This window comes from Chlorocebus sabaeus, chromosome 16 (genome assembly GCF_047675955.1).
Source record: "Chlorocebus sabaeus isolate Y175 chromosome 16, mChlSab1.0.hap1, whole genome shotgun sequence".
NCBI classification, from domain to species: Eukaryota; Metazoa; Chordata; class Mammalia; order Primates; family Cercopithecidae; genus Chlorocebus; species Chlorocebus sabaeus.
This window is the reverse complement of record NC_132919.1, coordinates 12,769,419-12,783,946: the sequence shown is the minus strand read 5'-3', so window position 1 is coordinate 12,783,946 and position 14,528 is coordinate 12,769,419. Positions and strand designations below refer to the sequence as shown.

Genomic DNA, 14,528 nt, shown 5'->3' with positions numbered 1-14,528 from the left:
AGAAATTAAAGAACCAGCCATGGAACTATTGCTCAAGATGTGCTGATACTATTCACAATAGCAAAGACTTGGAATCAACCCAAATGTCCATCAGTGACAGATTGGATTAAGAAAATGTGGCACATATACACCATGGAATACTATGCAGCCATAAAAAAGGATGAGTTTGTGTCCTTTGTAGGGACATGGATGCAGCTGGAAATCATCATTCTTAGCAAACTATCACAAGAACAGAAAACCAAACACCGCATGTTCTCACTCATAGGTGGGAACTGAACAATGAGATCACTTGGACTCGGGAAGGGGAACATCACACACCGGGGCCTATCATGGGGAGGGGGGAGGGGGGAGGGATTGCATTGGGAGTTATACCTGATGTAAATGACGAGTTGATGGGTGCAGCACACCAACATGGCACAAGTATACATATGTAACAAAACTGCACGTTGTGCACATGTACCCTACAACTTAAAGTATAATAATAATAAATAAATTTAAAAAAAAAAAAAAAAAGATGTGCTGATAATATATACAGAGTTACTTCCTGTCTTGAAAGGCTGTATGTGGAATTCACTGTTGTAGTTCTGCAGACCGTACTTCGCGAAGGACAGAACAACATGAAAGAAATCTTTGGCAATCAGAAGTAGGATGTTGCAAGGATGAGAAGCTAGCCTGTGCCATTGGCTTTATGAAGAAATGTGGGGAGTGGCGGGCAGGGAGCATTAAGAACCCAGCTGTTCCAGAAGAGGAACTGGTGATTCCTGATGTTCAATAGCACAGCATTTGATCTTGCTCTCATTGCTATATATCTTGGGATGCAGCCCTTATATTGGCTAAGAGTGAGGAGTTAGGGAAAATGGCAGAAACTTGTGTTGGATTGGCTTCTTTTTTTTTTTTTTTTTTAAGACGGAGTCTCGCTCTGTCACCCAGGCTGGAGTGCAGTGGCACGATCTCGGCTCACTGCAAGCTCCGCCTTCCAGGTTCACGCCATTCTCCTGCCTCAGCCTCCTGAATAGCTGGGACTACAGGCACCCGCCACCACGCCCGGTTAATTTTTTGTATTTTTTAGTAGAGATGGGGTTTCACTGTGTTAGCCAGGATGGTCTCGATCTCCTGACCTCGTGATCCACCCGCCTCGGCCTCCCAAAGTGCTGGGATTACAGGCGTGAGCCACCGCGCCCGGCCGGGTTGGCTTCTTATGGCTTTCAGCAAGGTCCTACAAAACAGGTAGACTCAGGCTAGAAATGCCCAGTCTGAGAGTAAAGTGGAAACAAAGAGCATAACTTTGCTAAAAATTCCCTTTTCATCCTGTAGCCTATAACTGATACTGATGGGGAATCTCTAACTTGAGGCCCTGAGTTAGATCTCCTGCCACAGTTACCAAAGCAGAGACCTGAAGGGGAAATCAACTGGGTTTTCAAGGGGACTGTACTGTCAACAATCCCTGAAAGCAGCCGGGTGTGGTGGTTCACGCCTGTCATCCTAGCACTTTAGGAGGCTGAGGTGGACGGATCACCTGAGGTCAGGAGTTTGAGACCAGTCTGGCCAACATGGCGAAACCCCAACTCTACTAAAAATACAAAAATTAGCTGGGCATGGTGGCGCATGCCTGTACTCCCAGCTACTTGGGAGGCTGAGGCAGGAGAATCGTTTGAACCCGGGAGGCAGAGGTTGCAGTGAGCCGAGATCACACCACTGCACTCTAGCCTGGGCGACAAGAGCAAAACTCCGTCTCAAAAAAACGAAAAAACAAACAATCCCCCAAAGCAATTCCCTACCCCTAAACTCACAACTATACAAAGTGGGCTATGAAACATCACTGATGTGATAAAGGAGATGGATCAAGTTTATATGAAAACAATGCAAAAAATACTTTTTTAGTCTAAAACAACAAAGGTTATAAAAGGTCCAAGTTGAAGTGTATAAGAACAGAAATTTGCATAGGGGAGGTAGAATTTCCTCAGATTTTAGTATATAGGGAGATAAGCTTAAGATATAAAAACATTTGCTAAATTACAGGAGAGAGGTCCCTAATGACACCAAGCAGCGTGTACGTTTGCAGAACCTACACACTAGTTGGTGTCACCAGTGAAAACGTAACACTAGACAAAATGGACTATCAGTGTGACCAGGAGTAACTCTCCTTCTCATAAGAAGACAAAACAAAAATATGTATGGTAATGACCTGCTTTGATACTAGCACTCAGCACGCTAACAAGAGGCTCTGTGGTGGAAATGCGGGTTTTCTTTGTAGAAGCAAAGAAAAGACTTCAGAGCTAAGCCCCAGGTTTCACAGAAGGATGTCACTCTGCCCAGGAGCACGGTGTCCACTTCATGAAAACCATGGGACAATCTGCATTTCTTCAACCATCTTACATGACTCCCAAAATAGGGGACTTGAACCTTCATATTATGGGATGCAATTTTACGTGGCACAAGGTCATAGAAGTAATAGCAAATCGAATACTTCCCACTCATTCTGCTCTCTGTTCCTCCAAGCACACTAGATAGTCTCAGATTTGCATCAGAATAATTTTAAAACCACCCAACGCCTCCCCTTCTTCTTTTTGAACAAAGGGAGATGAGCTTCAGGATGACATTCTTCCATAGTCAACAGGCTCTAAAATTTAATAACATTGGCTTTGCTTTCATCTGTTCACTCTTATGCTTACCTGATATTTCTAGCAAAGGATACCGCTTTCCAATTCATGGTAGCACTAAAGGATTTCTTTTTAAAATAGATTTATTTTGAAAAAGTAATCAACTCTCCTAAAAGATGTATCGACACAGATGGCAAAAATCATTCAGGTGGACTGAGGGTTTGGGGAACACTAAGTTAACCAAAGAAACCCTTGTTTCTTTGCTGATTTAACCTGTTTTACGTCTGGTCTTAGGGGACTGCTCTGTACCTTTTATTCTTCCTGATGCAGAATTCCAGTGCACCAATTACTTACAGTATCAGCTTCGTTTGTTTGTTTGTTTGAGACGGAGTCTCGCTCTGTTGCCCAGGCTGGAGTGCAGTGGCGCGATCTCAGCTCACTGCAAGCTCCGCCTCCCAGGCCATTCTCCTGCCTCCGCCTCCCGAGTAGCTGGGACTATAGGTGCCTGCTACCACACCCAGCTAATTTTGTGTATTTTTAGTAGAGACAGGGTTTCACTGAGTTAGCCAGGTTGGTCTCGATCTCCTGACCTTGTGATCCACCCGCCTTCGCCTCCCAAAGTGCTGGGATTACAGGCGTGAGCCACCGTGCCCAGCCCTCAGCTTCTTTTTATAAAGCACTTGGAAAGTGACAGTAATATGCAAAACAGCCACCCACGAATGTTACTCCTTGTGTCCAGGTGAAGAAACTGATATTCTGGGAGATTAAGTGACTTGACCAAGGTCACATATCTAGAAAATAGTTGATCTGAACCTTGAAATCTAACTTTCTGAACTCTGTATGCTACGTCGGTCTGCCCAAATATATTCTGTTTCTTTATTTCAAGAAAATGAAAAAGAGATGTGGAGATGATTAAAATTGGCCTACACTGGGGTCTGAAACTAGCCTGGGCAACGCAGTGAGACCCTGTCTCTACAAAAAATAAAAAAATTAGCCAGGTGTAGTGCCCGTAGTCCCAGCTACTTGGGAGACCTGAGGCAGAAAGAGTGCTTGAGCCCACGAGTTCAAGACTGCAGTGAGCTATGATCACATCTCTGCACTCCAGCCTGAGTCACAGAGTGAGACCCTGTCTCAAAATTTTTAAAAATAATAAAAAATCCCCAGCCCTTTGGGAGGCTGAGGTGGGCAGATCACTTGAGGTCAGGAGTTCGTGACCAGCCTGGCCAACATGGCAAAATCCTGTCTATACTAAAAATACAAAAATTAGCTGAGCATGGTGGTAGGTGCCTGTAATTCCAGCTACTCGTGAGGCTAAGGCAGGAGAATCACATGAACCCGGGAGGCAGAGGCTGCAGAGAGCAGAGATCATGCCACTGCACTCCAGCCTGGGCAACAAGAGCAAATCTTCGTCTCAAAAATAAATAACTAAGTAAATAAATAAATAATTAAAAAATAAAGTCGGCCTTCGAAAAACCTAATGGAGAACCAAATAGTTCTTTCCATATTAATACTCATGCACCTGCCTTTTTCAACTTATATACACATATCCCACTGTATAAAATAAAAGGACATATGTGCACAATTCTTGCTCTGATAGCCACAGGCAATGCCGTCTCAGGGCCTTTGGCACCCGCTTGCTACTACAGGAATTTTCTGGTAGACTGTGGAAGACGGGTGTGGAAGAACAGCACTATAGGTACTTGACTCTGAAAGTACCTATAGGTCTCTGAAAGGACTCAAGTTAAGAGAAAGGCTACAGAAAGGAGATACCCACACCATCAGCTTCAGGAAAAGGTGAATCCCCAGAATGCGAAATTTCCTGTTATGGACAGGACATAGCATTCATCCTACCTCCTGGCTCTCATCTCCTACCTCTCTCCCCTTTGCTCCTTCCACCCCAGCCACACCGACCTTCCTTCTGTGCCTTGAACAGGCCTCTGCATTTGCTGTGCCCTCTGCCATAGATGGTTTGCACCAGATCTCTGTACGGCTGCCAAGTTTTCATCATCTAAGTGTAAGACCAAAGTGACCGACCTCAAAAAAGCTTTTTCTCTTTTACCCTTAATGCTGTTGCTCCCTTTCACCATCATCCCCTTCCAAAACTACCCTGTGTTACCTTTTTTTGTTTTGTTTTGTTTTTGAGACAAAGTCTTGCTCTGTCGCCTGGGCTGGAGTGCAGTGGCGCAATCTCGGCTCACTACAAGCTCCGCCTCCCGGGTTCACGCCATTCTCCTGCCTCAGCCTCCCAAGTAGTGGGGACTAAAGGCGCCCGCCATCATGCCCGGCTAATTTTTTTTTTTTTTAATAGAGACAGGGTTTCACTGTGTTAGCCAGGATGGTCTCGATCGCCTGACCTTGTGATCCACCTGCCTTGGCCTCCCAAAGTGCTGGGATTACAGGCATGAGCCACCGCACCCGGCCTCCCTGTGTCACATTTTTTAAACGACTTGTAGCTTTCTAGAACTGTCTTGTTTCTTCACTTTCCTAGTGTCTACCTCCAAAACTCCACTGCAGCCTTCACGAGAACAGGGACCCAGTGTCTCGAGTTCACTATGATTACCTCCAGGGCCTGGCACACATTAGCTGTCAAGAAAAACTTGGTGAATGAAAACACACTCGCCTACTTAAAAGCCACCCTCCCAACTGTCCCTTCAAAGAAGCAAAAAAGAAAGTAAAGAGATTCTACCTGGTTCGTGAGGAATCCATGTCCAGCACCAACTTGGCTAAGTGTTTCCTCTGCTTTTGAATATTTGGGATTTCCACCTGTGGTTACAGGACATAAAAGATACAATCAAACTGAAGCTCAAGATAAATTATTTAAGAACCATTCCTGGCCAGTCATGGTGACTCACGCCTGTAATCCCAGCACTCTGGGAGGCCAAGGCAGGTGGACCACCTGAGGTCAGGAGTTTGAGACCAGCCTGGCCAACATGGCGAAACTCCATCTCTACTAAAAACACAAAAATTAACTGGGTGTGGTGGCAGGCGCCTGTAATCCCAGGTACTTGGGAGGCTGAGGCAGGAGAATCGCTTGAACCCGGGAGGCAGAGGTTGCAGTGAGCCGAGATCACACCACTGCACTCCAGCCTGGGTGACAGAACAAGACTCCATCTCAAAAAAAAAAAAAAAAAAAAAAAAAGAACTATTCCTTAGAACAATTCTTAAAGAACTATTGGCAGTCACCCAACAAGTTTACTAGTGGTCTCCCAGTCCTTATTTTCAGATGAAATCCTTTTTTCCCGTTTGCATTACTGAGGTCAAACTAACAGGAATTGTATATATTTTAGGTGTTCGGTTTAATGTTTTCATGTGCACACATTGTGAAATGATTACTACACTCAGGCTAATTAACATATCCATCACATCCCATAGTTTCTATTTTCTGTTTTTGATGGTGAGTACATTTAAGATCTATCCTCTTAGCAAATTTCAAGTCTACAATACAGTATCATTAACTATCACCACACAGTGCTACACATCAGGTCTCCAGAATTTACTCCTCTTGCATTAAAGACAACTTAGTATCCTTTGACCAACATCAGATGAAATTATTGATGCCCTCTCCTGAGCTAAATAGCTAAACTCTGCTCCATCTCTGCTGGACACCAGCCAGGCTCTCCATCAACCCAGACCCCCTCACAGGTCCTGTGCTTCTCTGCTCATGCAGGCCTGGCCACTTTCCTGCCATCACCTTGGCACCACCAAAAACAAAACAACAACAACAACAACAAAAACAGGGCTCAACCACATCCCTCTTCACTTCCAGAAAGGCCAAAAGTGGGAAAAAATGCAGGGAGCCACGCAGTCATGTCTGACACACAGACCTGAGGCAAAACGGACAGCTGAAGGAGGAAGAACGTGGAGAGGCTATGGCTGCATCTAGGATACAGATTCTATATTTATAAAAAGAAAGGAAGCAAATGTTTATATTTATAGAAATAAAGTAAGACTTTTCCAGTCAATAATGAATAAACATTGCCATCATGGCTTTTCTCGGCTACGAGTTCTTCCATTTTGGTTGTATGTGGATGCTCTTTTTATATTTTTCATTCTAAAAATGGCTTCACTGAACATCCCAGTGCAGGATTTTGGTTCCGGGCCCAGCAAAAGTAGGGCAGGATGTGAGAATGCAAAACGAAAATTGGCCGAAAATTGAACTAAAATCATCTCAGGCTGCGGTTTTTATATAAGGAAAAAATTCGAGGAGAATCCAGAGTTCTCTGAAGTGCTTTCTATTCACTCTCCCTAGCAGGGATGAGTCATGTTCCCCGTGTAACAACTTCCAATAGGAAGGAGAAGTCCCTGGGCAACCTGAGTCACCACCCAGCCCCGAAGCTAAGCTGGAGGGCCACTGGGTATCTTGAATGAGCCAAGTGACTGCCAGCACCCACACTGGATTTGCTCCTTAGTTTGCTTCAGGCTTTGGCCAGAGCCAGGACCCTCCTTTTGAGGCACAGAGGGGATCTCATGAATGCTCCAGGCGAGGAGATGACCTGAGAAGCCAAGAGCTGGTCAGTCCCAAAGCACCTCATCTGGGATTTTCTCCTTGAATACTTTCATGTCCATAAGTAATTACTGGCCCACACCTCTGTCCCAGAAAGAATGTCAGGGGATGTGGAGGTGCTGGATGTGGTTCAGAGAGGAAGTCAGACAGGGTCTAGGGCAATGCAGTTTAATACAGTAGCCTCTAGCCACACGTGGCTAGGAAATTCTAAATTTAAATTAACGAAAATTAAAGAAACTAAGCAACTGAGTTCCTGAATCGCACTAGTGCGCAAAAACCACTGAAGGGCAGTGGCTATCAAACGGCACAGACTGAGAATATTTCCATCATTGTAGGGAGTCTGCGAGGGTTAATTTTAGGTGTCGACTTGGCTGGACTGATGGATGCCTCAAAGGCTGGGGAAGCATTGTTTCTGGGTGTGGCTGAGAGGGTGTTTCCAAAAGAGACCAATGTGTGAATCAGCAGGCTGGGAGGAAGACCCACCTGCAGTGGGGCGGCGCCATCCAATTAGCTGAAACACACAGGAGGAAGGAGGATTCTCTCTCTGCTCTCTCTCTCCCTCCCTCTCTCCCGTAGTGAGATACCTTTTCCCCTCATCGGACTCCAGGTTCTCTGGCATTTAATGGGGGTCTCTCTGGCTTTCCACCTCATATTCGGGGTTGCACCATCAGCTTCTGAGGTTCCTAGACTGAGTTTTGGGTTCTGAGGTTTCTGGACTGAGCCATGCTACTGGCTTCTCTGATTCTCTGGCCTACAGATGGTCTATCATGGGACCTCTCCCCCTCTGTGATTATGTGAGCCAACTCCCCCTAATAGGGGAGAACCCTCTTTCATATATCCTATTGGTTCTGTCTCTCTGGAGAACCCTGACTCATACAGAGTTCTAGGGGATAGCGCTGGTTAGATTTTATACAGGTGGAGTGTCTCTTATCTGAAATGCTTGGGACTAGAAATGTTTGGGATTGGGAGATTTCTGGATTTTGGAATATTTGCATTATATTTACTGGTTGCGCAGCGCAAATCCGAATACGTGAACTCCAAAATGCTCTAATGAGCATTTCCTTTGAGAATCATGTTGGTGCTCAAAACATTTCAGATTTTGGAGTGTTTCAGGTTTGAGATGCTCAATCTATTAACAGATGACCAATTAAAAATAATTTTTAAATTGTTATTAATAATTACTAATTAATTAATCATTGATTATTAATAATAAACAGTTTAATTGAGTGTCTTTTAAAGTGCAAAGAGAAGGAACCTGTATAAACTGCGGCTGGGTGCGATGGCTCACGCCTATAATCCCAGCACTTTGGGAGGCCAAGGCGGGTGGATCACCTGAGGTCAGGAGTTCCAGACCAGCCTGGCTAACATGGTGAAATCCCATCTCTACTAAAAATACAATAGTTAGCCGGGCGTGGTGGCGGGTGCCTGTAATCCCAGCTACTCTGGAGGCTTGAGGCAGGAAAATCACTTGAACCCGGGAGGCAGATGTTGCAGCGAACCATGATCATGCCACTGCACTCCAGCCTGGGAGACAGAGCGAGACTCCATCTCAAAAAAAAAAAACATAAACTGCAAGAGGCTTCAGAGAGCGTCTTACGCCTGGTCCCCCAGAATCCCAGTAAGGAGTGGCTGCTGCTCACATCACTGAAGACTTGAGATGGGTGGAGGGTGGGGGTGAAGACAGTTGAAGCTGTGGGTGGGGAAGCGGGTAAGCTGCCAGCTTTCCACCTTACTTCTAGGAATGCCTGCAGGGAAGAGGATGGGTGGGAGAAGGGGTAGCAAATGCTGAAACGACATATTTGGGAATCTTGACCGTGTGGTTGGTTAAGAAACCCTGATGAAAAACAACGTCGGGGAGAAGGTTAAGGGACAGAAGTAGAAAGCTGGCGACAGAATGACTGAGAGGCTCCTGTTCGATACCTCCTTGCTCACTCAGGCCTGGCCTCACTCAGGCCTGGCCTCACTCCTGCTGCTTACCTCGGCCAGCAAAAACAGGGGCTCAATCACGTCTCTCTCAACTTGCAATTCAAAATGTATCAGCTCCTGGGCCAGCTTGTCCTCTGTCTCTCCACAGAGTTTCAGCATCTTCCTGTAATCCAAAGGGGAAACAAATAGTGAATACTCTTGAAGACAACATTTCACTGGCGTTACCCTCTCCTCACCTCCTGGCTCACTTGTCAACGTTTGCAAGTCAGTGTTAATAAGCTGGTTGATCTCCAGGGCTCCCCCTGGGCCAACCTGCTCCAGCTCTCTGCATTTCTGAAATAATCAATGCTTCCAAAAGGTGTCACTCACTGTGTGCCTGGGGCACAAGGGGACATGTGGGGAAACACGAGAGAGACATGGAGAAAACAGGCACACATGTCGAATTCACATGCCTAAAAATAGTCATGCTTAGAAACAGATGCTTCTATCTCTGAGAAGAGCACTGGATAGCTAAAATCTGCCTGGTAACAAACCATCACCTTCAAATACACAGCAAAAACTCAATTTCAATAGGTTCTGATAGAAAGAAAATCCTGACTCCTAAGCCATGAAACTGTAATTAGTACAGGGATATATAGACAATTATCCAATGAAAAAAAAATTCCAAAAGTGGGTTAATAATGAGCAAATGACAGAAAGACCTGAATGCCATCTTCCCAGATGACACAATATGCTATTTCAAAGATGTTAATTTCTACCCAAATTGTATACAGACCATTCTCTCATTGTCTGGCACCCACGTTAACTGAAACTCAAGTAAAAAGGTTTTACAAACCATCCTGGGCAATATGGTGAAACCTCGTCTCTACTGAAAATACCAAACTGAGCCAGGCGTGATGGTGCATGCCTGTAGTCCCAGCTTTTTGGGAGGCTGAGGCATGAGAATTGCTTGTACCCGGGAGGCAGAGGCTGCAGTGAGCCGAGATAGCGCCACTGCACTCTAGCCTGAGTGACAGAGAGAGACCCTGCCTCAAACAAACAAACAAACAAAATCAGTTTTTACAATTCAGCGAAGTATGAGCAGAGGTAACTGCTTTTTTAAAGTGAGGATAATCCTTTCCTGTTGATATTTTCCCTTTTTTACTCTACATGTATGTGTCCCCATACAATATTAATACTGCTGCTTTGCTTAATGTGTCCCCATACAATATTAATACTGCTGCTTTGCTTAGTTCAGTCTACATGCATGGTTTTACACTGAACATATCCTGATGCTACTTGCTTTTTCTTGTTTTGTTTTTTGTTTTTTGTTTTTTTTTTTTGAGATGGAGTTTCACTCTTGTCGCCCAGGCTGGAGTGCAGTGGCACGATCTCAGCTCACTGCAACCTCCGTCTCCCAGGTGCAAGCCATTCTCCTGCCTCAGCCTCCCAAGTAGCTGGGATTACAGGAGGCTGCCACCACGCCCAGCTAACTTTTTGTATTTTTAGTAGAGATGGAGTGTCATCATGTTGGCCAGGCTGGTCTCGAACTCCTGACCTCAGGTGATCCACCCACGTCGGCCTCCCCAAGTGCTGGGACTACAGGCAGCCTTGCATTTTTATTTTATCATTATGTTTGGAGCTTACCCATGTTGGTACATGTAGATTTAGATCATTTTGCAATGGAGAATTCTGTTCTATGAATATACCACCATTATGTTAAGCTGTCCCACAAACAAGTTTTTCGCTATTACATGCAGCGCTTCAGTAAATATGCTTGAAAATTTCACTAGCACAAATAGGAGTTCCCATTGCTCTATACCCTTGCCAACTCTTGGTCTTAGTAGGTGTCTTAATTTCTGCCAAACTAGTGGATACAAATTATTATCTCCTTCTGATTTTAATTTACATTCCTTGACTGCTAGTAAGACCGAATATCCCTCTCCCGTGAAGTGCCTGTTCATATTCCTTGACTATTTTTTATTTGTAGGAACTTCATATACATAGGTGTGTGAATGAAGATTTTCACTCTTTTTCCTATCTGCCGCAAATGTCAGTGCCCAGGTGTATTTTTTATCCTTGCATCTTTTTAATGGTATCTTTTTTTCGGAGACGAAATCTTGCTCTATCTCCCAGGCTGGAGTGCAGTGACGCGATCTCGGCTCACCGCAACCTCCGCCTCCCGGGTTCAAGCGATTCTTGTGCCTCAGCCTCCCGAGTGGCTGGGATTACAGGTGCATGCCACTGCACCTGGCTAACTTTTTGCATTTCAGTAGAGATGAGGTTTCACCATGTTGGCCAGGCTGCTCTTGAACTCCTGACCTCAGGTAATCCACCCACTTTGGCCTCTCAAAGTGTTAGGATTACAGGCGTGAGCCACTATGCCCAGCTTAATGGTGTCTTATATCTGGTTTTCTGGTATTTATTCCATATTTCTAATACTACTTAATTAAAAAAATTTAAATATTAGCTATTGACATCACAGAAAATGAGAATTTAGCTATGTTTCCATTTCCCCTCCTTCCCTTTATTTATATTAATAGATGCTTATTATTTATATTACACTTTGACTTCATATTATTTGGAGTTAATCTGGGTAGTATACTATAGTTACTGGTTTTCCCTGCACTCTTATTTGTTCTCCCTGGAATTAATAATTGCCTTGTTTGGCTTGCTTGTTTTCTATGTACCCAATTGAATTGAAAATACTTTGCCACTTTTCTAATTTGTCTGTTAAGATATTGAACCAAAATTTGCTTAACTTACTTAAAAAAAAATTAAACCTCATCCTAAGCAGTGATAAACACCAAATTTATGAGTTTTGTGTGCTAATTTTGTTTCTTCGGTTATATATTAAAAAATTACCAAAAAAATATTGAACCATACATCATGTAAATGAATTTCATCTTCTTGAATTAATCCCTCCTGGATCTGTCTCAATGCGGACTGAGTTTTCCTCTATCCCTAAGGCACATCTGTCTTCCTGGCATCTTTCTTCACCATTCCCTGGGATTCTCTTCCTCTGTCTTGTGCTGGACATTCTGTTATCTTGGGTCTACCTCTCTTTTGGTCACTCCCTCACCAAGGACACATCCTGCTGTCTTGCTTTAGCTTGCTGAGAAAGAATAGGTGGGAAGTCAATTTTTTTGCCACGTATGTCATGGCATTCTCCTCTAACCTCTCACTGATTGAGACTTGGGCAGAATATTGAACTCCTAGGCTGAGCATGCTTCCTTCAGAAGCAGAATCCTGAAGGCACTGCTTAAGAATCTTCTATCTGCCATTGCTGCTTTTGCTCAGTCTGGAAGCATTCACATTTCTGATCCTTTGTATGTGACATGTTTTCTCTCTAGAAGGTTGTAGAATCTTTTGTCACCAGTATACATGATGGTGAGCTCTGTGACATAAACTTAATTCTTCCCATTGTATTGGGAGCTCAATGGACCTTTTCAGTATAGAAACTCATGTCCTCGAGGTCTGGAAAATGCTGTTGGATTATTTATTATTATTTCTTCCTCTCCTTTTCTAAGAACTCCTGTTATTCAGGCATAAGACTCCCTGGATTGGTCCTCGAATTTTCTAATTTTTTCTATTGTCTGTGTCTTTGTCTTCTTGCTTATCTGGATGATTTCTTCATATTTATCTTCTAAACCTCCTACTGAGAATTTCATATCTTCTGTCATACTTTTTCATTTCTACAAGCTTGCTTTTGGTCTCAGGGTATTTCTTGCCCATAAACATTTTGTATTAACATTCTGTTTTTCATTTCATGGACATATTATCTTCCCTTACCACTTGAAAACATAAGTGATTGTTCTCCTAACATTTTTTCCTCCCCTCCACAATCTCTGTTTCTTCCAAGCTGCATTTTATCCACCCCATTGCTTTGGTCTCCAGCTTTCAGGTTAGAGAATTTCCTCAGATGTCTGACGATCTTTGGTGCCTCTCTATGTTTAAGAGTGGAGACTAAAAAGCTCAGAGTATGTGAATTCATCTGTAGAAAGATCTGGTTGGGTCACTTATTGAGGCACTGACCCCCTCCAACGTCCTCAGATCTTTAGGTCCTTCCTTTTGGACTAATCTGATTCCCCAGAGAAGCCTCTTCTAATTTCCTGCTTAGAGGATAAAGGCCTGTGGGCTGCATGACTGGAAGAAGAGGGCTGAGGAGTACCAGCATCCACATCCAGTACACATTAGATCACTCAAGCCTCTTCTTTACTGAATGGTACCCGTACACTCCACTGCACCGAGAGTCCCCCATTCTAGAGATGCTCTCTTATCCCCTCTAGAGAATTCTGCTCAGGTGGGAGAGGGGGGATGACAGCCACCTAGACGCGTGGATGGGGAAGGGTTTAGTGATCCAAGTGGTAACTGAAAAGCTTTCAACCACATTCATGGGTTTCAGCACCCACTCCACCCCCAAAGACCCACTATTCCAGAGATCCCTGGTGCCAGTTCTTGATGACTCTAAGCATTACCTGATGTAATTTACATGGGATGTTTGCATATCTACTTCTGGCTTGGGAGTCAGCTTTTGGGGACTTGACAGGTTAGTTCCCAGTCATTCATATGCTTTACAGCTCACAAAACTGTGTTGCTGTTGTCTTTCTGCTTTTTCCTGCCATTGTGGGTTTATGTCTTTTAAGGAAAAAAAAAAAAAAAAAAAAATCTCCATATTGTAGTTTTAGTGGATTTTGGAAGGAGAGAAAATCAGATGCATGTTCAATCTGTCATCTTTACTTCCAACCTTGCTGTGTCATTATATTACACGCATGACTCTTGGAAATACAACAGGATTTCATGTCTGTCCATCTGAAATTTTCTTTGAACAGTTGAGTTTATTCCATTTATATCTCTTACGATTACAGAGATATATGCAATGATTGCTACCACCCTCATTTTCTGTTTTCCAATTATTATGTGTGTTTTTTTTTTTGTTTTTTTTGTTTGTTTGTTTTTTCTCTTGTAGTGCCTTCTATGTATTTTCTTTTTAAATTTTCCTTTTCATCCTTTGTTAGTTTGAAAGTTATATATCTTATTTCTATTATTTTTGTGGTTAGTCTTACTTTTCTAACATGCATATTTGACACTAAATTTATTTTATTTTTTTACTATTTGAACATTAAATTTAAATGTGATACCTTTATCCTCCTTTCAAACAATACAGGAGCTTGAAATACTGATTCTGCCACCACAGAAACTTAAAGTCCTTCCTTTTGTCTTGTCACGTCTCTAAAAAACATTGTTCTTTGTTAAAATGCTACATAAGCATGCCTGTAATCCCAGTACTTTCGGAGGCCAAGGCGGGTGGATCACTTGAGGTCAGGAGTTCATGACCAGCCTGGCCAGCATGGTGAAACCCCATCTCTACTAAAAACACAAAAATTAGCTGGGCGTGGTGGCGCTCGCCTATAATCCCAGGTATTTGGGAGGTGGAGGCAGGAGAATCACTTGCACCCGGGAGGCAGAGGTTGCAGTGAGCCAAGATTGTGCCATTGAACTCCAGCCTGGGTGACAGA

The 14,528-nt window shown here is 43.7% G+C and overlaps 1 protein-coding gene across 5 annotated transcripts in view; it reads right to left on the bottom strand.

The window, feature by feature from the left end:
* ARHGAP44 (Rho GTPase activating protein 44) overlaps positions 1 to 14,528 on the bottom strand; it is a 202,899-nt gene that overhangs the window by 67,729 nt on the left and 120,642 nt on the right. For all 5 annotated transcript variants that reach the window (XM_008010422.3, XM_008010420.3, XM_037987300.2 and 2 more), the window contains exons 5-6: positions 9,082 to 9,193; positions 5,287 to 5,363 (exon numbers count right to left, since the gene is read on the bottom strand). In XM_008010422.3, the coding sequence (XP_008008613.1) occupies positions 5,287 to 5,363; positions 9,082 to 9,193 (189 nt within the window). The remainder of the gene's footprint in view (positions 1 to 5,286; positions 5,364 to 9,081; positions 9,194 to 14,528) is intronic.